General features: G+C 47.6%; 1 protein-coding gene across 21 annotated transcripts in view; it reads left to right on the top strand.

Moving 5' to 3' along the window:
* The window catches only part of CACNA1D (calcium voltage-gated channel subunit alpha1 D), a 306232-nt gene that overhangs the window by 198275 nt on the left and 82728 nt on the right, over window positions 1–25229 (top strand). For 13 of the 21 annotated variants that reach the window (XM_077858513.1, XM_077858512.1, XM_077858505.1 and 10 more), the window contains 7 exons: window positions 14184–14271; window positions 14537–14596; window positions 15617–15643; window positions 19166–19326; window positions 20195–20420; window positions 20550–20757; window positions 23422–23542. In XM_077858513.1, the coding sequence (XP_077714639.1) occupies window positions 14184–14271; window positions 14537–14596; window positions 15617–15643; window positions 19166–19326; window positions 20195–20420; window positions 20550–20757; window positions 23422–23542 (891 nt within the window). The remainder of the gene's footprint in view (window positions 1–14183; window positions 14272–14536; window positions 14597–15616; window positions 15644–19165; window positions 19327–20194; window positions 20421–20549; window positions 20758–23421; window positions 23543–25229) is intronic. The other 8 variants (XM_077858509.1, XM_077858525.1, XM_077858524.1 and 5 more) reach the window with 1 other exon arrangement.

Genomic DNA, 25229 nt, shown 5'->3' with positions numbered 1-25229 from the left:
ACTCTTCTTGGGCCACCTGTGCCTCAGGTAAAAGGAGTAATTGAAATTCAGCAGTAGATTTGACTGAGATGCTTGTGGTTTGTTTCAAATCTAGAATAGTTGATGGTAAAGACCAAGAATCTATCTCAAAGGCATGCATCCTTTGAGGCCTGGAGAACCCAGGTGGGCCCCACCTCATAGAAGATGCTGGTTGAGCACCCCCCACCCTCAGCAAGATGCCCCACCCCTAAGATGTTGTGTGGTCACTCCTTCATTCAGCAAGGCGGGTACTATTTGCTGGGGGCACTCCTGAGATCGAGGGGATGTGGTTTGCTCCTTCTGGGGGAAGTGCAGGCCTATGCATGCTAAGATGCAGCCCAAGGGGCCAGACATGCAGGTGGTGAGGGGCAGCAGGTTGTGCGCTTGGTGCTGAGGGGGTGATGACTGGCTTTGGGGCTCCAGCAAGGACCTATGGGACATTGGCCCCGATCCTGGAAGGATTGATGGGTCTGAGGTTAGTCAGTGTCAGGAGAAACATCTTGAGCCACAGCAGAGGTGTGAGGAGGAAACAGGGGTTGGTTCATTCCTTTGGCTTGATTAGGGGAAATGGGGCAGGGAGGTTGGGTGGGTGAGGCCAGTTTGTGCTGTCTCTGTAGGCAGCTGATCATGCAAGTGGAGGCTGAGCAGCCCATGGTTGAGATGGCCTTTTGGTTACTTCTAGCTGGGGACTCTGGGTCTGCGCTTCCACTGGGAGTGTGGGTTTCCTGTTGTCACAGATGCAAATGATTGACTCAGTCCTGTGTGCTCCTGGGGATCCAGCAGGGTGCGGACTCCTCCCTGCTGCTTCCCAGTGTCCCTGATGCTGCTCCCTCGGGGAAGAGACTGGGGACTCATTTCCTGAACATCAGGAAGTTGCTGGAGGATTTCTAGAGCTGCTTTTGTATGCTGATTCTGAGATTGGAGTTCATATGGGGGGGCATTCCTTCTAGTTCCAAACTTGGGGATGTCCTCTAGGACACTGGGTCTGAGAAGGGTGTCTGTGTCTTCAGAGCACTTGAGTCTGAATCCCCATGGTCTTCTTGCTGCTTCCGTACCTACAGTATGGCTGGCAACAGGCCGTACCTGCAGCATGGGGGATGCCTACCACACGCTCTCCCTCTTCGTTTGCAGACTGCAGCTTTGGCGCTGACCTGGAGAGGTCTGCCGGCCTGTCCTCCCTCTCAGAACGTTCATGTTGTGTGTAAGCCAGCGCAAGTATTGGCCCTTCTCCCGAGCACAACACCCTCCTTTGCCAGTTGAGATGTGTCCAGGGGGGAGCTGCGTGTGCCTTTCAGGATGGTGTCTTTTCATCTCTTTATTGCCCCAGCTTTGGAAATGGACAGGGGTCCCCATTAGTGCTGCCAGCATCAGGTGTGGTGGTTCTGTGGTTTGAGGAGTGGGCATTTTTGCTGGACTCGAGGCAATGTCTTCTGATAGTCCTGAGAGCCCTCGTTCACTCTGTTGTAGCCCAGTACTTGCTGTGGCCTGCCACCATGTGTAAAGGACCTGGCTACATGATGACAAAATCAGTGCCTCTGCCTTTGGAAACCTAGCTGTGGAGGGAAGACAGAGAAGTGGTGCCTTAGCATATAATGGAATGGGCAAGCTGGCCCTGTGATCAGGGGCCAGCCATCTGCTGTGGGAGCCCCAAAGGGCACAGTGTAGCAGCCTGGGGGGAATGCAAGGGGAGGCTCCCTGGAAGAGGTGGTGTTCCTGCTAAGGTCCAGAGAGAAGCACCCTGTGGCTTCAAAAGGTGGGGAGAGCGGAGTACTTCTTAGACTGAGGAAATGGTACAAACAAGGTACAAAAGGCTGTAAATGTTCCAAACCCTTAAGTGCATTGCTTAGTAGTATAATCAAGGAAAGAAATAAGCACTCTTTATAAGCTGTAAATCCTTGGAATTCACTTTGCAATCAGGACGCCTAACTCAGGAAGGCTGGGTTGTGTCTCCAGAACGCTTGCTCTGTGGTTTTTGCTGTGCACAGTGCTGTGTGACTCAACCTGGGGCACCAGCTTTGACATCCAGTCCAGAGGAGTACGCGCTTCTGTGGGCCACTCTTGCTCTGCATCAGAGTCCTTTTGCCAGGTGCTGGGGTTTCCAGATGCCTGGAGCACTGATGATTAGGGTCTGAAATAAAGACCTTGATTCAAGGCTGTGGGAACCAGATAGGGATTTAACTGACTTAAGATGAGAGCCTCAGGTCTCCTCCCAATGAGGAAGTGGGCTTTCCTGCATATATTGCTGGTAGCCCAGACCTTTTTGGAGATGGAGAGCTGCTAGGGTTTCCCTGGGACATCCTGTGGTTGCTGGCCATTTTATTCCTGTCACAGGGAGAAACCCCAGGGAGAGAGGGTTTTCACAAAGCCTGTATTGTCCCCCTCACCAGCTAACAGTGGTTCACTTACCACCTGCACATGCCAGGTCTCTGGTCTGTCACCTGGTAGCAAGCAGTGTAGTGTGGGCATTGCCAGTGCCTGCGTGCTCCCTGGGTGTGTAAGATCCAGGCCCTCAGACTTAACACCTCAGCCCTGCTCCTCTGTTTTTCTTGGGAAAGGGGATGGGGCACTCCCTAGGGATCCTGGCTTTTATCCATATTGCCTTGTGATGTTTATACCATTGACTGTGGTTTTCAGCTGGGTCCTGGTTGGAACTGGGGCAGGTTCCTTCCAGACATGGGGGAGTTAAGTGACAATGTGACAGGAAGCCCTTGCAATAGCCAAGCCTCAGGCATCAGGTGCCATTAATAACAGACGTCATGAGCCTTGGAGGTAGAGGCTAGACAGCATGTTGATGCCCCTTGTCTGGAATTGGCTGAGATTGAGTTTTGTGACTTGGAATTTGGACTTGAGTCTGCCCAATGTCTCTGAGTCCCCATTTCCCTGTCTGTAAGAAAGGGATAAAGAGATCATGGGGTTGTTGTGAGCATTAAGGTTTGATAACTGGCAGGAGTCACTATAACGATAGAGGAGTACTTGCTATTGCTGCTGTCATCAGACTACAGTATAACTTGACCTAAACAGAATAATTCTTGCAGATTCTGCTAGACCTCTAACCATCCTCAGGCTAAGGACCTCCTTAAGACCACATTCCTTCACTTTCCTGTTCAGAGACTGTAAAGTTCTAAAGTATTGATGGAAAATAAACCTGTTCACCAGTCATGTTTGAGATACCAAAGCCTGGCTCTCTGGCTCAATGTCCACGTGTGGTTTGTTGATGCTTGCCGTCAGAGAGCAGATGTCAAATCGAGTGCTTGGAGATGCACACACATTATTATTTCTCTCTGATCCACTAAAATGTCACTCTCTGCGTCCGTGGTACCCAACTCTGGCTGTACATGACAGCCAGCTGGGGAGCACCAACACGTCCTGGTGCTGTACCCCCATCCTGACGAAGACCTGTTTGTCTGCAGTGGGACCCAACCATGCACGGCTTTGTCTGCTACTCACTGGAGGTGCTGGGTGAAGCTGGGCTTGGGAACTCCTGAACCCTATCACACTGAATATCCCGCTGATTCAGGCTTTCACTTGAAAAAGGACAGAAGGAGAAGCAGTCTGGGCTGTAACTGGGCTGTCTGGTGGCTCTAGCTTTGTGCATTCATGGAATATTTTAAATGTCCGTTCTATAAATTTTGCTGTTAGGAAGCTGGTGTTACATGGTTAATTGAATGGACCAAATTCCCTTGGAAGTTAAGCATTTGGGACATTTTCAAGGATAATTTATTTAACTTTTTGCTGAGCTTCAAATTTCTTAAGAAACCCTGCCAAATCTCAAAGTGATTTTTTAGACGTATGCAGCTGCTTCTGTGTTAACAATGGCGTTTTTCTAGGGCCATTAAAATCTGGAAGCCTAAAATTCTATTTTAAACTCTTCTCATTGTCAGTGATTAGTCTTTTTTTTAAGGAAAAAAAAAAGGCATTAAAAATAATGAAATCGTTTTAAAGGGAGCTCATTCTAAAATTCTGGCCAGAAAAGCAGGGCTGTTTTACTGTGGAACTATTAATGATCAGTAATATCTGTAAGTGGGGCTACATGGTGTCCACAGGGAGATCTCTTCCTTGGAGCTCCTAAAGACTGCCCCTGCCCCTCCTGTTGGGGCTCTGCTTCTCCCCGCCCCCGGTGTCTTGCGTGCAGGGGTGCCACAGCTGTCCCCTCCCTTCCGCATGTGCTTCTCAGGTGCCCTTTACGGAGATGTTTGATTTGGGGGTGGGTAGGGAACCAGGGATGGCATAGATGTTTATTGCAAGCACACGGCACAGAAGTTTATTGGTCCTGTTTCAAAGCTTGTGTCTTTAAAATATGACTTATAAAACTGCTTTCATCACAGTTAAACTACCTCAGGATGCAAATTCAAAATGGAAAATACTCATTTGAAAGCTGTAAAGCAAACAGCAGTTAGAGGTACATATGGTAAACATGCGTCAGAAGGGTTGCCCTCTCTCTCTGGAGAGGGTGCTGGAAGTGCCTTTGACAAGAAAAGCCACCAGGGGTGAGCCCAGCGGTGGGGGCAGCTGGGAGACACCCCCGCCCCCACTGGGGTGTCACAGGGACCTGATGCCTGCCGTGGGTGGGTCTCCTAAGAGCTGGTGGGAGACAGACTCAAGGATGGTTGCCCCAGCATGGACATGAGGAAAAGGCTCTCCAGCCAGGATTGTAGAGTCCAAGTCAGGGTTGCGTGTGTTTATTTTTAATATATTTTAATTGCAAAGGTAATATTTGCTCATTGCCAAGAATTCATATGATATCAAAGTGTATGAAGTATGAGAGAACCATACTGGGCAGTTGGGGGCCTGTTCTTTCAGACCTCACCTGTGCATGTGAGAACATATGTCCCAAACATAATTATCCAGCTCAGGGGTGCCTGAGTGGCTCAGTCAGCTAAGCGTCTGCCTTTGGCTTAGGTCATGATCCCTGGGTCCTGGGATCTGCTCAGCGAGAAGCCTGCTTGTCCCTCTCCTTCTGCCCTTCACCCCCACTCATGCTCTCTCTCTGCTCTCTCTCAAATAAATAAGATCTTAAAAAAAAAAAAAAAAGATTATCCTGCTCAGATGGTTTAGTAACTTGCCTTTCTCACTGAATCATGTGCCATAGACATTTTAAAAAGCATTTTGGCTATTTTCACTAAATTGCCATTATAAAGCTGCCACAATGGACTATATCCTCTCTAGCCCTTGGACCTTTATAGCAGTTGTCAGAGGTGTGTTTCTACACTCATTTGTGTGATGGTCTGGTTAATGTCTTCCTCGCAGGGAGAGTGGGGCTGAGGGAGAGGAGGAACAGGGTCTGTTTCTGTTCTCCATTGTGTGGCTGGCACCCAGCATGGTCCTTGCCACACATAGGAGTTTCTTAGTGCTTATTTGTTCAACAAAAGAATGCAGAATAAGAACATCTCACATTTATCAAGTGCTTCCTGTGTGTCAGACGCTGTTCTGAGGGCAGGGGGTGCACTAATCCATTATTCCTCACAGGGCCCTGGGAGACAAGAGCTTGACAGATGGGGAAATTGAAACATGAAGAGGTTAAGTGGCTTCCTAGGGTCACGTGTCCATCAAAGTGGCCAAGCTGGGATTTGAACCCAGGTTCTGCTAGTCTGCAGACGAGCCACCACTAATCCCCACATACGTATGCGCCTGTATTTGCACATGCATGTTCACATTCTTGTGGGAGAAAGTACCAGAAAGGAACTTGCTGGGTCGGAGAGGATACCCATTTTAGAAACGCGTCCTGCCATTGGTACCCATTGGTATTCCCGCCAGTCATGCGTGCAGGTACCTGTTTCCTCGTGTCCTTGCCCACTCAGCTTTCCTTCTGCTTACCCCCACTGTCCCTGCAGCTCCCCTTCTGGGCACACGGCCCCACCCTGCAGTTGAGCACCCCCCAGCTAATATCATGATATCCTATCCCAGAGCCAGAGGGAGCTGGAGACCCTAGAACTCTTTTTCTTGTGACCTAGTGGCCACAGGGGAGTTAGACTCGTAATGGTTGGTCATACCTTGCCAATGCTTATGTTACCATTTACTGTTTACCACTTGCTAAGGTAAGCAAAGCCTTAGCGAAATCAGGTAACCTGTCGTGGTCATCCAGTCAGGTCATCAAGTGGCCGGACTGAGATTAGACTTGGGCTGTCCAAGTCCAGAGCTCACCTTTTCAACTCCCATGTGTCCTCCCCACATAGCAATAGTGGCCAGGCTTGCCCAGCTGGTCAGTGCCCTGGACTGCTGACAGCTGCTGAACGCCCTCTTGGTGGAGTGGCCAACCCCTAGGAAGCTTTGTCTCTGGTGGATTGGTTATTTAGGACAGGTTCTTAGAGACATGTGCCTGGTGTCCTAGCTGTAGAAAGTGCACCTCCCCTCTACCAGTCAGACCCCGAGCTGTGGATGTCCACTGTCCACCAGGGAGGAGGACAGCTCGGGTTTCAAGGATCAGAGCCCAGGGATCTGGCCTCCTCCCGGGTCCTCTGGCTCTGTTTGCGTTGCTCCTGCTGCCCTCTACCGAACCTTAATGACATTGCCTGTGTTCCACCTGAAGGAGTCACAGTGGCGGACCTGCTAAAAGAGGATAAGAAGAAAAGGAAGTTTTGCTGCTTTCGACAACGCAGGGCTAAGGATCACGGTAAATGACTGAGGTTGAACTTCCCGTTGGGAGACTCCTCTCCCAGGGCTTCTGGAGCTTTCTCCTTGCACATAGGCCTGGTGTGAAGTGCATGTGCCCGTGTGGTGTGTTTTTGTAAGATGCCTATGTTTCAACTGCTTGATTCCTTTGAGCCTTGGTCATGTTGTTTTCTTCTTGTCTTTACCCCAAATGTGTGGTTTTGCCAAGACAGCATTGCAGTTTCCTTTTTGTTTGAACTATACCTTTTAAAGAAGCAGCTGAACTCACTCAGAACATTTATTTAATTCAGCATGAATGTTCTTAGATTGGAAGACAGACTTCTTAAACATTTTTCCCCAATGATCCTTTTTCATCTAAACTGTTTAGAAATTCCAATGATGTTATTTGATTGATTTTGATTTTTCTAGGTTGCATTTTTCAAATGGCCTGCTGGTTTTTCACCCTCTGGCTGGTTTGCCCAGGACATACTAAAGCTAGTAGTGCCAGTTTCAAGAATGAAGTTAAAAATATACTTCTAGGATACCAAGATTTGGGGGGCACTTGCCTTTGTGAGCAGGAATGCAGAAAGGGCTCATGTGGGGCACAGTTAATGTTCAAGCTGTGCTGGAAAAAAGAATGCTAAACGTAGACCATCACTGGAAACTCTGAGGTCAGTGTCAGGACCATCTGCATGCAGAGCAGTTGATACAGACAGCTGGCATCCTGTCCTGCCTGCCAAGCCTTCACTGTAGTCTTAGAGCAGTGCAAAGTGTTGCCTGTGCACACCACATGATTTATCTAGTTATCGCCACTGAGGTCGGCCCTGGTTGGGATGACTCTGGAGGAAAAGTCTGTTTGAGTGTAAATAGGCACACAAAGCCAACTGCCAAGGGAGCAGAGGGGACACAATGCACTATTTTCTTGGTAGTAGCCTCTGCCATTATGGGAATGCTGAGCTCATAGGCTACAGAAATGGGAATAAGCCATGGGTGGTTGGACCAAAAGCTTTTGACATAGACGAGGACAGAGAGTATCAGCCTCCAGAGAACAGCACATGGTGGTCCTGAGAAGAAAAGGAACCTGCATGGGGGTGGGCAGCCAGTTCCGGGGCAGAGCTGGGGCCAGCTCCCATAGGGTTAGTAGTTTACAGAAGCTTATGAAGAAGAGCTGGCCTTGATGCAGCCTCTGGAGGCCTCTGCAGGAAGGATGGACTTCAGGTAAGCAGGAAATGATGTCACTGACAAAAGATAAAAATATTATCAAAGACTGAGGACCTGGGCTCTGGGCAGGTTACCATAAGATGAAGAGTGGTTTGTCCCCAGAAGAGAAGAGACCTCTCCTTGGGCATGTAGGTGCTCATCCTCCTGAGCAGGAGTTTGCACCCTGTGATTTTTCAGGGATGTTTTGTTGGCTTTCTGAGGTATGCAGGGAAAGGAGGAAGCCTTATTTTCAGGAAACTTTGTGTTTTGAGTGGGTGAGGTCTTTAATTGACTGAGATACCCGCAGAGCCTGAAGAAGACCCCTGATGATGCTGGCAGGGCAGGACCCTCGCATGGATGCCATGCTCCACACGTCATTAGTCATACAGGAATAATTATTGTCAGGGCATCATTCTTGCTTTAGACACAGAAACCTTGGTCTGGCCTTGACCCACATTCCCCAAGAAGAGACTGGCTTCTTTACAGCAACCAGAGTCTGTTACCCTGTGACAGCTAAGCGTGTCACCACTAGCAAGCACAGGCAAATTCCTTCAGGGGATGTCATGGCACTGCTCATGCCTGTCATGAAAATAAGATTAAAAAAAAAAAAAACCATAAGATCTTGTCTTCGGATCCCCTGTTCCCAAGGAAGGCAACCATGACTGCCACTGCTCAGTTGTCCAACCTCATGCCCCCGCCCATTGGAAGGAAGGTGTGAGAAGGTTCAGGCTATTTAGGTGTGGAGGCAGATTCTGAAAGGCATCCCTGACTATGCAAGAGAGTTTGTTCTGTGGAGAACAAGGGGGCGAGGCTCCGAGAAGCCCAGGACATCAGTGAAGGAGGCTGTTTGGTGTGCCAGGCTGGAGGAGGAGGCTGGGGTGCTCTGCACTCACTTGGCATGGGTCCCAGGGCTCCTGCGGCTGGCTGATGACTCTTGAGGGGTGCTCCCTTCCCCAGTGGCTCTGCCTGGAGGTGACCTGGGAACGCTTCTCCGGGCAGACTTCCACATTCGTGGCAGCACTCCGGAGGGGCAGTGGGCAGGGGCTTCATAATACTGCTCTTTTCCTGCTCTCTTTGCTGAGCTGGGGGAGTGCGAGGAAAACCCCCTTGGTGATGGTGGTAAAACCAGACAGCCCGTAGGTGTTTCCTCTTTATAGCAGTTCAAGCAGGTCAGAGGTAAATGGGTCTTACAGATGATATCACCCAACAGCTCATGTTCTAGATTAGCCAACTAAGCCCAAGGAGGAAGAGGGAAAAGACTTGTCCCCACATTACCAGTGACAAAGACCCAGCTTCTCTGACATTCCTTCTTGTGTCTTTTGACCTGAGCAGCCTGTATCACTGAAGGAAGTACGTTGGAGAGTTTGCTGTACCTGTTACTGGTGAACATAATTTTGAGGCTGCCTACTTGAACCCACATACAGACTCATTCACCGTGTGTGTGTGTGTGTGTGTTGGATTCCCTCTGAACTCCCAAGCCAGGCAGATTTGGTTGAAAAGTATGTTGTTCTGGATAGTGTATACAGAGGAATGTTTATGTGTTGGTGAAAATGCTAGTTAGTTGTGCTGGCCTGAGAAATAGCGAATTTCCCTGGTTTATTTCGTGTGGCATTGCCCATAATGGCATCCAGACCCCAGCAGCAGATCTTAGAAGCAATGTGGCACACCATCCACAGAGGACTCTCCAAGAGGGGCACCCCACCTGCAGAGGCCAGGGTGGCTTTTGTCTGCAGTCCAGGGCCCGCAGGGCTGCTGTCTGGCATCATCTCCTCATTGGCAGCAGCCCTCGGGTCCTATGCTCAGCACGCCCACATCGAAGCCTCGGGGTCTGCCCTGAAGCTCTTCTCGGGGATCCTGGTGCCTGGAGTAGCTTGCAAAGCAGTGGCCCTGAGCTTCCTAGGTTTTCAGCAGGCAAATTGCAGTGCAAGTCAGCATCCCATTCTAGGCACAGGCTTATCCTAATGCCTGGTTTCACCCAGATCCTGGAAATAGTTTTATAACTTATATTTTTAAGAAATGAAAACTTGCCCAACAGAGTTCTGAAAATTCCCTGGAATGTGTGAGGGAAAGGATTTACAGCTCCTCTGCATGCAGATGGCCCCTTGGCTTGCTTCTGCCTGTGGATGACATGCTGGAACTGAGAGGATGGTCTCTGCCTGCACCCCTAGTTAGCCTCACCACTTGTCAGCAGTTACCGTTGAATCTGTGCTGAAAGGGATAGAGTGCCTCGCCCTGAACGGGGCAGCTGTGATGCTGTGGCAGCCAGTTAGGGAAAGGGCATGTGTTCCAGGAATCTTCCCCAGAGGTTTACTTAAACGTAGATTTTCATAAAGTCCCAATAGTCACCACAGCACATTGATCTTCGTTCTGTCTCTCTCTCTCTCTCTCTCTCTCTCTCCTGGGCTCACATCCTGGAGGTGGTCTGCTTGTATACCAGGTTTCTGGAGGTTAATTAGGTCAGCAGGACAGCAAACCAAAGCTGATGAATTATTGTCTTGCTTGGCTTTTGGAACTCTTAGTGTGTGGCCTTTTAAGGATATACCAATATATACCAATGTGTACCAGTATTTAAGTATATTAAGTATAATTGTAAGGGCATACCAATATGCATATCAACATATACCGGTATCAAAACGTATCCCAGGATGTTTAAGCATACACCACAAGCATGGCCAGGTGGGAAGCAGGAGAGCTTTCTCACACCTGGCTGTGTGTCCCGAAGCCAGTTGGTCAAGTCTCTCATCTGAAATCACAGAGATGCTTCATGTGATCTCAGAGGCCCCCTTGTAGTTCTAACAGTCTGTGACCCTCCTGTCTTGATTGTAAAAACATCTATGAAGTCCCACTGGGGCTAAGTGAAATGAAACTCATATCAATGTTTTAACATGAAAAATAATGCCCGGTACAAGTGAAGGGTGAAATGTTTATGTACAAATGAGCTTTTGCCCACTGGGCCTACTGTCTGCATACTTTGGAGAAAGGAAAATCTCCCCTGTGCCTGGGAGGGAGAGGCTGGAGCAGAGAAGAAAGGCTGCCAGGGCCCACCCTCTGCTCAGGTGATCACGGTCCGATTCCGGGACCAGCTGAGGTCACCCAATTCTAGCATAGTCACTGTGCTCTTCATCTGCCTCCCTCTCACCGCCACCTCAGCTCTGGCTGATGTCATTCTGGAATAGCTTATTTATTATGGGTCTGTGGCACTCTTGGTGTCCAACAATTATGACGGAGAAGTTGCTATCTCTACAGCAGGTGAAGTCATACGGAGATGGCTCCTTCAAGATAGAAGAGATACAAACCAAGAGTGGTGGCCAAAGCTGACTCAGGAGTGTGGAAGATTGTTCACACTAGGTGTGAACTAGTGGACGAGTAGACGAGAACACTCGTCTTTGTGCACGAGTGGAAGTAGTCAGGGCAAAGGGCCTGGGCTTTGCACGGAGTGTTGCTTTGTTTCCAGGGAGCAACATGAGAGCTTTCCTGAGGTGACAGCTACCACGTATGAGCCCCACCAACTGCCCAACACTGTGGACCCACATAGGATGACCCAGGACTATGGGAAAATCCTCCCCGCCCCCACCATGTGTTGTATCTCACTTCCGCCCACCTGAGAGTCTGCTCTTAGCCACCGTCCTGCCTCATCTGAAGGATGGAGTCTGCCTGGGGCCAAGGAAACTTCTCTCCATCAGCGCAGCCCTGACACTGTGCCACACCATTAACCTCTCTTAGTTTCTTTTTTTTTTTTTTTCCAATTTTTATTTATTTATGATAGAGAGAGAGAGAGGCAGAGACATAGGCAGAGGGAGAAGCAGGCTCCATGCACCGGGAGCCTGATGTGGGATTCGATCCTCGGTCTCCAGGATCGCGCCCTGGGCCAAAGGCAGGCGCCAAACTGCTGCACCACCCAGGGATCCCCCTCTCTTAGTTTCTGTGTGGGGGGTTCACCTTTATTTCCTATCTTTCCTTCCACTTGGTTCTCCTGTCCAGGGAGTAACTGGTTCATTTCATTCACTAGTAGCTGGCACAGAGCCAGAAATGCAAAGTGCCCCCCTTCCCTTAGGCAGCATGTAATTTATCTGTTTTGATCAGATTGTTGGAAAAAAGAAGCTTTAGCAATGACATGCAGCAACTGTACTGTTCTCGTAATGGGACACGGCCCCAGAGGGTAAGAAGCCACCAAGATTTAGCCTATTCCAAAGAAGTTTGCTCTTTTGGAAATAATAATTACAGTTCTAGGATGATCAGTAGTAGGACCGTGAAGCATTAAACTGAGAGGTGGAAGGTGGCCCTTGAGAGTGTGGAGTTGGCATCCCTACTCTCCACATTGGATATTGCAGCCTGCAGAGCGGTAGGACCGGACACAGCACAGTCAAACCCTAACTGGGGCTTATGGACCACCCCCTCTCCTGCCCTGTGTCATGCTGCTCTCGACGTCAATCCCCTGAGTTAGGAGTGACAGTAACTATCAAGAAAAGTATTGCACAGAGATGACTCACGGTCATATTTGTAGGAGTCTCCCACTGTGATTTTCTTTGTCACCGAAGAGAAGGGTGACCTAGGGGAGGAGCTCATAGCAACGAGCTTCATTGAATTTTATAATGTTTTCATCTTTTCAAGTCGGAGCACAAATCAGTCACGGAGAAGAGAATTGCATGACCAGCTTCGTGCGTCTGTTGAGTGTGTGTCTTTATGGAGCTTTTGTTAAAGGTTTTTCTGTGGTTGGATTGTGTGCGTTTTTTGGTTTGTTTATTTTTATCTTTTTTTTTTTTTTTTTTTTTTGCATGGAGTAGTAAAAAGTGAATCAAAGTTTGTAGTTGGTTTCTTTTGACTTAGTTGAGGAAGAAAGATGATTCTAAGAGAATCTCAGTAGTGTGATGTGGGTCTGTAATTTTGCTCATTTTGCTTTTGCTGCCTTTGCCTAAATGCTCCCAGACGTGGCTATGGAACTCCTACCTGAGCAGGCTCAGTTCCTGGGTGCCCACAGAAGGAAAAGGACTGTTTCTCAGTCCTCTGGGCCCACCTTCATCCTTGTTATTCACAGCGTCCCTTGCCCGAGCAGGGCCTGCGGGCACACAGCCACACCACAAAGCTCATCGACCCGGCTCCTTTGCCCTCTGTGCCTGGGCTGGCCTCAGAGCCTCCACCACGGCACTCCAGCAATACACCAGTTTTTGCAGATCGAAGCAGAGGTGTCCTGGCTAAGAGCCATATCGGCAGAGTCCACAGGGGGAAGGCCTTCCTATTGATGCCACAATGTCTATGAAGACAGTTGCTATAGTTCAAAATGATGCATCAGGGTAAAGAAGTGCATGTGCTTGGGTGAATCTCCCACATTTCTGTCTTCAGTGACCCCCTCTCTCCTAAACCCCAGAGCAGAATTAGCCATTGCTCACTGTGTGCTTCCAGAGCTCCTTGCGTGGACCCCTGAAGTGACTCTTTTCATAGATAATTGAAATCAGTTGGTTTTTCCAGGGCAGGTGTAGTGCTTCATGTGCCCTGCATCTCCTTAAATACATCTTACGCTGCTTACAGGGTTGAATCAGGTGTCTGAGAACTAATGCCCACATCCCAGATGATGGTTCCCTGGGCCTCCCAGCACCATGGGTGCATTTCTATATTCCCTCTACTTCCTCTGCTCAGGATCCAGCTGTAGAAGAGTGAGACATGCCCAGAGACCCTGGTGACACTGAGATCACCGATCACCGTCAACTTTGCCTTCTGACCACTGGTTGGGAGAAAGCCTTACTACCTGTAAGACTGTACTGCCTTTGTGCTCTGGTTCTGGCTGCTTTGGTAAGAGCCTTCTGCACACTGGCTTCACAAGCTCAGTGGAACTTAGACATCTGATAAATTAATTGTGAGCAGAGTTCTTAAATTTTTAAAAAGATTTTGTGCTTGATACCTTCATGTCCTCCAGCATCCAAGATCTCTTCTCCTTTACTATTTTTAAGATAAGAATTCATGTATGAAGTACTGGTCTAGTCACAGACTTTCTAGGCAACACCAGTTGGGGCCAGCAAAGATGTCACTGTAGCTGAGTTGTGTGGCCTCTCAGTGCACTCCCGGAAGTCCAGAAGATAAGCTGGTGTCAGGCACAGCAACTGGATTCAGTTTGGCTCCTGGGCTTTTCTTGGGAAGTGTCTGGATGGACAGGGTTTCCTCCTGATGGGGAGGGGAGGGGCGCTGTATGGTCTATCTCAGCAGGTCAGCAGATCATGGAAGCAAAGACCCCCCTGCCATGGGGGTGCCTGGCCTCTCCCCCTTCCCGGCCCTCCTCCTGGGCTGCCAGAGGGTCTGCCTGGAGGCAGCAGTCTGCATCCGGCCCACTCCTGGGCACGCAGCACCTCCGGCGTGCCGGCTAAAGCCTTGTCTTCTCCCTGCAGCCAGCATGCCCACCAGCGAGACCGAGTCGGTGAACACAGAGAACGTAAGTGGCGGAGGCGAGAATCCAGGCGGCTGTGGGAGTCTCTGGTGAGTGTGGAGGCCGCCTGCCCTGCTGCCCCCTACTGTCTTCTTAGAGGAGCACCTGCAGGGAAGGCATCCCGGGGCATAGCCTCAGATGCACAAGGGGTGGGTGGGCTCACCCTGGACCCCTGGGTCCCCCCTCCCTTCCCCCCCCAGGCCCCCCAGCATGTCACATGCCTCTTCCCCCAGAGCAGCCCGCCCTGCGTCCTGCCCAGGCGGAGCCTGCTGCGGGGCGGGCCAGGTAACCCGGCAATTCCACTGTGTCCACTAGGTGCTGGTGGAAAAGAAGAGGCACGGCCAAGGCTGGGCCCTCTGGGTGTCGGCGGTGGGGGTAACAGGCCTGATTTTCCTCACAGTCTGGTGTTGGCATCAGTGCTTTGACAAAGAGCTTGTATGGCAGAGTGGCTGACAGGATGTGCTGCATATTTAAGTTTTCCTTCCCTGGCGGGTTCTCCCGACCCCCCCGCGTAGTGGCTGCACAACAAGAACCCGCCCTCCTTTGCTCACGGCACTTGTTTCTGGAGCCCACACCACCCTCTCCTAACGGTGGAAGGTGCCACCACATTCACCCTGTTGGTTTCTGTCTAGATGACCTGGCCCCCAGCAGGGACCAGCAGTGTGCAATGTGCAGAGTACGGCCTGCTTTGGAGAGTCCATGCAATTTTGTTTCAGTTGCTTCCTGCTGATATCCCTTAGGTCTTATCTCTGTAAAGTAGAGGTGGTATTCTTAAAAAATTTTGATCTTCTTGGCAGCGATTCTCACAAGTGACATGTCTTGGTCAGAAGTTTTAAGAAGTGAATTTGCCTCCGTTGTTTTGCTCTGCCCTCCCTACAGCATTGTGAAGTAGGCAGGGGGATGGATTTGTCTTCCTCATTTTACAGATGAGAACACTGAAGCTGCTGCTGAAGGTGTGCTGCTTGCCAGAACCCATGCAGTTTAGTGGATAGCAGAGCTAGGACTCCTAGTCCAGTGCTCCCTCTGCTATAGCAGCAGCAGATGCTGCTGCTGAGTGGCTGAGATGGAGCAGGGGAGGCCCCACTGACTTCACTCGGGGAAAGTGAGGTCAGGGGAGAAGAACCCCTGGCATCACGGCCTGTGACCGGGCTGTGCAGGGCCGCTGGCTAAGAGTCTTCTCTTGCCTGAACCCTGGAGGATGTCAGCCTGGCCCACCTGGCCCTAGCAGTACCTCGCCTCCTGCTCTGCTCTCACCCCTGCTGTCTCACTGGGGGTGCTGGGGATGCTGATCCCAGGCTTCTGTGCATGGCTTTTCTGATCTCTCAGCTGACATGACGGGGAGAGTATGCTCGAGTCTTTCTAACAGAAATCCTATTCTTTTTGTCTTTCTTTTAGCCAAGCCATCTCAAAATCCAAACTCAGGTCAGTATCTTCTATTTTTTCTTAAGCCTATGTGTTTGGTGTTCTACTTTCTAACTTCTCAATTATACATGGAGTTGCTCTGACTTGATTTTTACTTTATCCTTGGGTTAGGATGTTCATATTGAAGATCAGTTGTCCAGTAAATATTAAGCACCTGCCTTGAAGAGCAGCATAGTAGGTGCTGAAGATCTTGCCCTCAAACAAACCAGTGAGATGCAATAATGAACAATTTCTTGTCGCTAATCAACCCTTCATATTCCTTCCCAGAGTCATTTCTCAGAGATACTTCGTGTCACTTTTCTGTTTATAAGTTTCCTGTGAGGGTGTCTGAGTGGCTCAGTAAGTCAAATGTCTGGCTCTTGGTTTCAGCTCAGGTTGTGATCTCAGAGTCCCAGGATTGAGCCCTGCATTGGCCTCTGTACTCAGCACACAGTCTGCTTCTCTTCCTCTCCGTCTACCCCTCCCACTCATGTGTTTTCTTTCTCTTTCTCTCTCTCTCTCTTTCTCTCTCTCTCTCTGTCTCTGTCTCTGTCTCAAATAAATAAATGTTTAAAAAATAAGTTTTCTGTGGAGAGAGTTCCAAGAAGTCTTCTGAGGGGCCAGTGATGATCTGTTCTTTGCTCTGGATGCAGGTTACATGTTTAGTTGGTAAAAGTTCATGGAACCATATACCTATGATTTGTGTACTTTTACACATAAATGTTATTTTCAACTAAAAACAACATTTTACCACTATATACAAAAATTAACTTGAACTGTTCATGGGCATAAATGTAAAACCTAAATCTAAACATTCTAGAAGAAAACATTCAAAAGTTTTTGTGACCTTAGGTTGGGCAAAGATTTCTTGGATATAACACCCAAAAGACTGGCCATGTGAGTAGATAAGCTTCAGACCAGAAGAAAAAATTTTTGCAAAACGTTTGATAGAGGACTACTATCCACTATATAAAAAGAATAATAAATATGATGTAAATAATAAGACAACAAAAAATGGTCAATAGATTTCAATAGGCAAGTCACCAAAAAAGATATGGATGGAAAATAAGCACATGAAATGAGCATTGGTCAGTAGGAAAATGCAAATCAAAAATCACAGTGAGACACCACCATGTACCTATTGACATTTTTTATGCCTCTGAATCAAATTTTAAAATCTGACGGTACCAAGTTCTGACGAGGATGTGAAATCAGTGGGGATTCCCATACATTCCTCCATGTTGAATGGTACAGTCATTCTAAAAAAACAAATTGGCAGTTTCTTGAAAAGTTAAACATATATTTACCATATGACCTAGCAATTCTGCTTCTGAGATATTTATATAAAATGAAGATATATGTCTGCATGAGAAATTTTTATATAAGAGTTTATAGCAGCTTTGGATACAGTTGCTAAAAACTGTAAATCACTCCAATGTCCATCAGGTTGTGAATGGATAGACAAATTGTAGTTCATTCACTGATGGAATAATGCTCAGCAATAAGAAGGAAAAAACTGCTGATAGATACATCAACACAAATGAGTCTGGAAAGTATTCTTGCTATGTGAAAGAAGCCAGTCTCAAAAAAAACTCTGTATTGTATGATTATCTTTATAGGACATTCTGGATAAAAGAAGCCAGTAGGGACAAAAAACAGATCAGTAGTTGTCAGGGGCTGAGGTGAGGAGGGTGGGTTAACTACTACAAAGAGCTGCGACAGAAGTCCTTTGAGTGATGGAAATTTTCTACCTCTTGATTGTGGTAGTGGTTACAAACCCTATTCCTAAATATTAATAGTTGCCATATGTCTATTGCATCTCAATCTGACTTTAAAACAATTGGAAGCCCTTCCATGACTCCCTGTTGCTAGAGGACATATAAATTCCTTCATAATTGGGCCCCCACCTCACTCTTTGGCCTGATCTTTTGACACGCCTCACACACTCCCCACCCTGTGGCTCTACTGGACTGCTCTTGGTTTTCACCATGCTCTGTTTCTTCCCGTCTCAGTCCCCTCGGCCACACAGTCCCCTCCGGGTGGGATGCCCTCCTATCTGCCCCCTGGTGAACTCTTACTCTGTTATCCAGAGCCAGCCCAAATCTCAGCTTTTCAGGGAGGCCTTTCCTGACTCTTGCAAAGAGCACTTAATGCTCCTGTCTCTTTGCTCCTGTACCCAGGACCCTGAGAATAGCACTTAGGAGGGATTTATAATTGTTATTTGCCCCAGCTTTGCTGCTTTTCAAGGTCAGAGGCCACAGGACAGTGTGCCTTCATCTCTATATATCCAGTGTCTGGAGTCCCATGAGGGGCAGGATGAGAAGTGCCACTGAACTTTAAGAGATGGGACGGTGAGGCCTCCGAGATTTGGGAGACACTCAAGACTTGTCACTACAGCATAAATAGACCTAACACTCGTTCTTTTTCAGACCACCTTACTTGTGTGTACTAAATTATGCATCACAGGAGAAACAGTGGGATTTTTCTACACTAGTCATCATGTTTCTAGCCACTATTACCACTGAAAACTGCATAGCGAGAGCAAGAGCAAAATGCCCTTCTCTTGTTCTAGGTCTTGTTAAAGAGTTGGCACAAGTAATTCTTTGCCTGGTCCCTGGGTTATGTGTTTTCAACATAGCCACGTGGCTGAGTTAGCCAGGGCTGCAGCTTGCACGTAGCCTGGGGATTCCTCTGACCTGGGCCACTAGAGGAAGTACCTACCGCCCCTGTCTATGAGCCCAGCCTGAAAGGGGCCGACATTGCCAATCGGCTGGCATTTTCCTGGGACCTACTTCATTGTTCCATCCTGCAGCAGGGAGGGAATACTTACCCTAATTATAAACCGGAACTGAAAGTCAGTAGAGGACATGCTACTTGTCTGTCTGGCTCAGCTCATTTTATTTGTATGAAAACACAATTCAATATTGGCTCTTCTCCTGAAGGTATATTTTGAGCATCACTAGTTAGAAAGGGCACCTGATGACTCAGTATAAAGACTCATGTCCTACTCAGCTTTGACAAGTGTGCCAGGCTCCAGAGAAACCTCCAAGATTTAAGAAAGGACTAAAAGTTTCCCTAAAATGAGAACTGGGTTGGGAGCACTTTGCTGCCTGATAAATTCTGTACGATGATGGAGATGCCACAAGAGATGTGTATAATAACCCAAACGGCTCTCTGCACGCAGAGTGTGAACAGATCCATGTGCCATATGGTGGGAATGTGAACTGCATAGATGTGTGCAGGCTCACTTTTGCATCTGCAGACAAATCTATGAATATCTAGATTTTTCTAACTGGTTTAAGGACTGTGTATGTCAGATGTACGGAGTTGTCTAAAGCCATAGGAAGGAAACTGGTAGCATGATCAGGTCAAGTTGACGCTTGTAAAGTCATGTTTAAAGACCAACATAATTTCTATGCCTTCCTTCCTGTACCCCCTGATCTTTATCTCTAGAGTTAAAGATGATTTATTTCTCCATAATGTCTATTGGGCATGCAGATGCCATGTCTGCCATTCATGGAGTCACGTTTGCTTCTCTCATAGCCGACGCTGGCGTCGCTGGAACCGCTTCAATCGCAGAAGATGTCGTGCTGCTGTGAAGTCTGTCACGTTTTACTGGCTGGTTATTGTCCTGGTGTTTCTCAATACCTTAACCATTTCCTCTGAGCACTACAATCAGCCTGACTGGTTGACGCAGATTCAAGGTGCGAGCAGAGGCTGTTTTCTTTTTGTTCTGATTCTGAATTAGGGCCTCCTGAAGCTGTCCAACTGTAGTTTAATCTTATCTGATCAATGTGTAATGACAGGACATTTCTGGGGGCATAGAAGACAGTGGAACCATCCAGACACAGGCGCAGCCCACGTGGTATGCAGAACGAAGCCCTCTGGGGCCGAGTCTTAACCCTATGACAACCTAGGGTCAGGGAATCTTGTAGTTAGAAGGGACCTCATCTCCCTTCTCCCTGTCCCCACTGGCAACTTTCTTTTCCCACATGGTATTCTTGGCAAGTGTCTGTTGCTCCCTTACCTAGAGAGCCCCAGCAGTGCAGTACAGGAGTTCACCCCCAGACACCATCCATTCTGAGTTTGTCAGTTGTGATCTATGGGGAGGTCCTATTTCTGGCCAGCTCTCCAGCCTGCTGCAGTTAGAAGTGACCTTGATGGACAACTGCTTTTTATATCATGGTGCCCTAAGCAAGACCAGAGTGGCCTTTCTATGACTGAAACAAAAAATATAATACGCTGGTATAAATGCAGAAGCACAGGCTTTTAGGTCTAGAGAGCATCAGAGAGTGTATGGTAAACCGCTCCTCCCCATTTTATAGTCAGTAAAACTGAGGCCCAGAGAACTCAAGGGACTCCTCCAGAGTCCCACAGCTAGGTGGTAGCAGAAGCAGGACTGGAACCCGGCGGACAGACCATAAACATTGGTGCCACATTTCTGTAATGGGGGCCATAGCAAAGACTGGGACAAGGTGCTAGGGCATTTCCAGCAGAGATTGGTGGGAAGGGGTTCTGAGGAGGGAAGGCGAGTCTGAGCCACACCCACGATCAGACCCTTTGTCTTTGCAGATATCGCTAACAAAGTCCTCCTGGCTCTGTTCACCTGCGAGATGCTGGTAAAAATGTACAGCTTGGGTCTCCAGGCCTATTTCGTCTCTCTCTTCAATCGGTTTGATTGCTTCGTGGTGTGTGGTGGCATTACCGAGACCATCCTGGTGGAGCTGGAAATCATGTCTCCTCTGGGGATCTCTGTGTTTCGGTGCGTGCGCCTCTTAAGGATTTTCAAGGTGACCAGGTGAGAGCGCATGCATCTCGCTGCAGGTGTTTTCTGGCCGGGGGGGTGGTGATCAGCCTCGCCCTGGCCCCCTGATGTCTGCTGTGTCCCGTGGGCGTTCTGTGCTCACAGCCCCATCTTGACTTGTAGGCACTGGACTTCCCTGAGCAACTTAGTGGCCTCCTTGTTAAACTCCATGAAGTCCATCGCTTCGCTGTTGCTTCTGCTTTTTCTCTTCATCATCATCTTTTCCTTGCTTGGGATGCAGCTGTTTGGTGGCAAGTTTAATTTTGACGAAACACAGACCAAGCGGAGCACCTTTGACAATTTCCCTCAAGCCCTTCTGACCGTATTCCAGGTGAGCCCTCGCGAGGAGCCCATGTGAGCTGCCGTCTTGTCCCTCCTCGACCCAGGAAGACAGGATGAGTCTGCCGCGATTAGTGACCTCTGCCCCAATAATGCTCTAACAGACCTTACACCACGGAAGTCGATTGTTGAGCACCTGACTCCAGCTATCCATGTGGCGTGATGTCCTGTGTTTGTAAGACCACTGGACAGATGACAGGATAATAGACCAAAAACTTCTGTTTGATTCGTGAGGTTTCTGTGAGATAGGCTCTAAAATCCTCTTCCTGTTCTTTGTGAATTTTTGATTGCAGGCAAGTTTTGTGATCCTGGCTCACACGGATTTGTGCAAAGAGATGAATTCTAAAGCCCTAATGCTCTGGTGTGTAGTCAGAAGACTCAGGGTGATAAAAGAGTTGTGACAACCTTCTGCCCCTTTGTTTCTCCCTCCTGTCATGTAATGGGGACAGACAGGCTCTGAGCATGTCCATGCCATTAGGGCCTGTGAAGGCCACCAGGCTGAGAAGGAGGAACAGTGGACTCTGCACTCAAAGCAGCAGCCTCCACACGCCACCTGGCTTTAAGCTGTGGTGTTCTAAACTCCCTCTTCCTATGTTTTGAGCTGAAGCCCTTCCTCGAACAGAGTGGCAGATAAATTTTAAAGACCCATCTGCCCTTGTCACTTTTCTCACGTTGTCAGTGATTTCCAGAGCCCTGCTGGGGAGGCAGGAAGGTCTGGTAGGAGGGACCATAGACGTGGACATCCAGGTCTCCTGCTGGCTCTTTCAGTGCTCAGCCCTGTAACCTTGGAAGGTCATTATTTTTTTGTGAGGAGGAAAAAAAACTAAAACCAAGATACTAGAGATCTATAAGATTCATTTCTTCTCAGTCATTTTGAGGTGAATAGAATTGCTAGCCCTGCGATAGACCATACTTTTTTTGAAATATACTTTAATTTTTGGATCATACGTAATTTTTAGCCACTGATTAGTTATTTTTTCTCCTTTTTTTTCAGAGAAACGTATACAGTGGTGGTAGTTTTTGGTAGTACCCATGTCTGGCACAAAATTCAAATGCTTACAAAAAGGATATAAAGTAACAAATGAGTCTCCTTCCCACCCAGCCACCAATTTCTCCTTCTAGGAGCAACCACCATTGAATAGTTTCCATGTAATCTTTGAGATACATTTGCTTATAGATGTAAATCAATGAACCTACCAACTGACCCACCTCCCAGTGAATGTGATATGATGCAGGTGGTAGCTCATCTTACATGCTGTTTTCTGGCTTCTTACCATTTAAAGTGTCCTTAGGAATCTGCCTTTTTGGTCCATAAGGGTTTGCCTCCTACTTTGGATTCTGCACACTCTGTGGCTGTCCCCTAACTTATGTAACTTGTCCCTAGCCAATGAGTATTTCATTATGTCTGGCCTTGGCTTGGTGAGTGACCTCGAACACATACCATGGGCACATGTGTGAACATAGACATGTAGTGTAAATATTCCAGAAGTGGAATTGCTGGTTTGAAGGGTGTATGTCCATTTCCGACGCTGACACTCTTGCCCAGCATCTTCCTCAAAGTAGTGTCAGTCCATCCTCTAGGGATGGGGCATGGATTCTGTCCCACAGCTCACTACTTCTTACCACAATGGGTGTTCAAACTTTTTGATGGTTGTCTGACAGGTGAAAATGGTATCTTATAGCTTTAATGCCTATTTCTCTTCAGGAGTGAACCTGAATGTCTTCATGTGATTAAGAGCCAAAAAGTTCCTTTCCAGGGAATTGCTTTATCTTTTGAAATCATTTGCCCATATTTCTCTTGGGTTGTGAGCCATGACTGTTTTATTTTTTAGGTGTCTAGTTAAGATAGACAATACAGGAACACATATACTCCCTCTCTGGAAGATAGTATGGTTTTATTTTTATTCATTTATTATTTTTTAGATAGTATGTTATTAAAATGCTATTTAGGTTCATCTGATTCTACCCAGATGACAGATTGAGTTATGAGACATCATCAGTAGAGAAAGTTCCATGTGAAATTTCAGATAGCTATTAGTATCTGCTCATGAAGTAGTTTATAAATTTACATGAGAACTTGGAATTCCCTGCTTCTACAAATTCATGGATCTAATTCTCCATTTCTAGAGTAGATTAACCATGTGGAATAGTAGGCAACCATTAAGAAGACTGAAGGCACTTACTGACACAGAGGGTCTCCAGAATATATTGTTGAGTGGGGGAAGGGGTAGAGAAAAGGCAAATGCAGAAAATTCATATAGTATGACATCCTTTATGACTAATAAATCTCAGAAAACAATAGCTACCTCTTTCCTTTGGGTGCGTATCTGTATGTTTATGTACACAAAGGTTCTGGAGAGAGAGGCACCAACGGCATGTGCTGGGGGGGATGTTAAGAACTGCGGTGTCATCAAAGACTACATAAGTCTTACATGTAGTATTACTTTATTTCCGTGTCAAGAATTAACTCTTGTGTCTGTGTAATTGAAAACAGTTTTGAAAAGTCTACGGGATAACTGATGGATTTGCTGAGTGCAAATGGGGCAGTGAAAGGCAGCTCAATGCAGATTTGGGTGGCTCCTGGGGGGCTGTGGCGGGCCATTGGGAGCTGCAGTCCAGCTGTTGTGTGTGGGTGACCACAGTTTTGGCCTCTTAGATCCTGACAGGGGAGGACTGGAACGCCGTGATGTATGATGGCATTATGGCCTATGGCGGCCCGTCATCTTCGGGGATGATCGTCTGCATCTACTTCATCATCCTCTTCATTTGTGGTAACTGTATCCTTCAAGCTGACCAGGGGCTTTGTCATCATCATTTTTTTTTTGTTTCTCCCTGTCTGAACTACCCTGAGGTGGTGGCAGTGGTGGTGGGTGTGATGGTGGCCACAAGTGGTGGTGATGGTGTGGTAGCAATGGTCGTGGCGGCCTTTGGGGTGGAGAAGTGAATGCCTTTACCTTATTAGCTCAATATCTGTTCTCCTTTACTGTCACTGGGACAGCATAGTGGGGTCAGAGTTGCCGTAGGCTTTGAGAAGTGAGCAAGCTGGGGAAGGGAACATGGGACAGCGCATGGGCTATGCCCATCTTCACCCAGCTTGACATCACAGCTCCTACACAGATCCCAAGGGAAGGCTTAGGGCAGAGGTGGGTTATCCTCCATGCCATCATGCTTGGGAGGTTAGGGGCACATCTGTGTCTCTTAAGACCTTTCCTGACCAGTGGGACCATTGATCATTAGTGACTTGACATAAGCTCCCCGGACCTGATGTGGCTTTGCTGATCTGTACAACTTGGGGGATCAAGTATCCATTGGCTAGCTGCTGTATTGGGCTATGAGCTCTTTTCTGAGTACCCTTTACTCCTTTTCCTTAGCAAAAGGCACTCCCTAATTCTAGACTTCTGCAAATGTGGGTCTCTCTTTCCCTCGATCAAACCCTTTATGACCCTATAACTTTTGGTTGTGTCTTCTTTCTCTCTCTGACCTCCCTGACTGCCACAAGACCTGGCATATGGAACTCTCAGTGAGGGTTTGGCAAAAGAGCAGTTGTACAAACATGTGAATACTACCTCTTGGTCTTTATCTTTTTATTTTAAAGAATTCTCTCTGGATTCTTCTCCTAAGAAGCCCCAGATTCCTTTAGCTCTTCCCCCCCCCCCCTTAATTTTCTTGGTTCATTAGTGAGTTGTCTTCTATGCAGAAGCTCTAGTACAAACTTCTAAGGACAATACATAGAAACCCCACTAGTCCCTCAGGCAGCTTGAACACCCCTCCTATCCAGAGATGAGCTCTCCTACCCGATTTTATCCTTATAGCTCCTACTACACGTGGGGGGCCAGCACCTACTGGATTTGGGATGAGTGCTTCTCCATCCCCTCATCTCAACAATAAACTTGTTGAGTCAGGAATCTTTTCTTTGTATTAATCTTTTCTTTTCTTTTCTTTTCTTTTCTTTTCTTTTCTTTTCTTTTCTTTTCTTTTCTTTTCTTTATTAATCTTTTCTCATGGCTTATTGTGGAGGGTCTTGCACATAGCCCTTGGTAAATGCTTGTCAAATGAACGATCAGTATTCATTTCTTGTTGTACTCTCCTCGATGAACCCTTCAGGCCAGAGCACTATACTGGCTTTAGGTCTGCAGAGAAGTATTCCCTGGCTCCCCTCATTCTGGTTACACATTGTGGTTTTGTTTTGTTCTGTAATACATATATTACTATCTGAAATGCTTAAGTAGTTTATGTTCTTTCTCCCCCAACTAGAATAGATGCTCCATGGGAGTAGGGATTCCTGTTCATCATGTCCCTACCACCCAGCACAGTCCCCAGCATGTTGGAGGTGCTTGGGTGTTTTTGAATGAATTCCAAAGTACGCCAGTCTTTAGGAGGGTCTGGGTAATGCCTCTAAATATAGATGATAGGTGTTTTACCCTTTTTTTTTTTTTTTTATAAACTTTTTTTTAATTTTTATTT

The sequence above is a fragment of the Canis aureus genome, chromosome 19, assembly GCF_053574225.1.
Source record: "Canis aureus isolate CA01 chromosome 19, VMU_Caureus_v.1.0, whole genome shotgun sequence".
Taxonomy (NCBI): Eukaryota; Metazoa; Chordata; class Mammalia; order Carnivora; family Canidae; genus Canis; species Canis aureus.
Note: the sequence above shows the minus strand (reverse complement) of the source record. Positions and strands in the feature narration are given on the sequence as shown.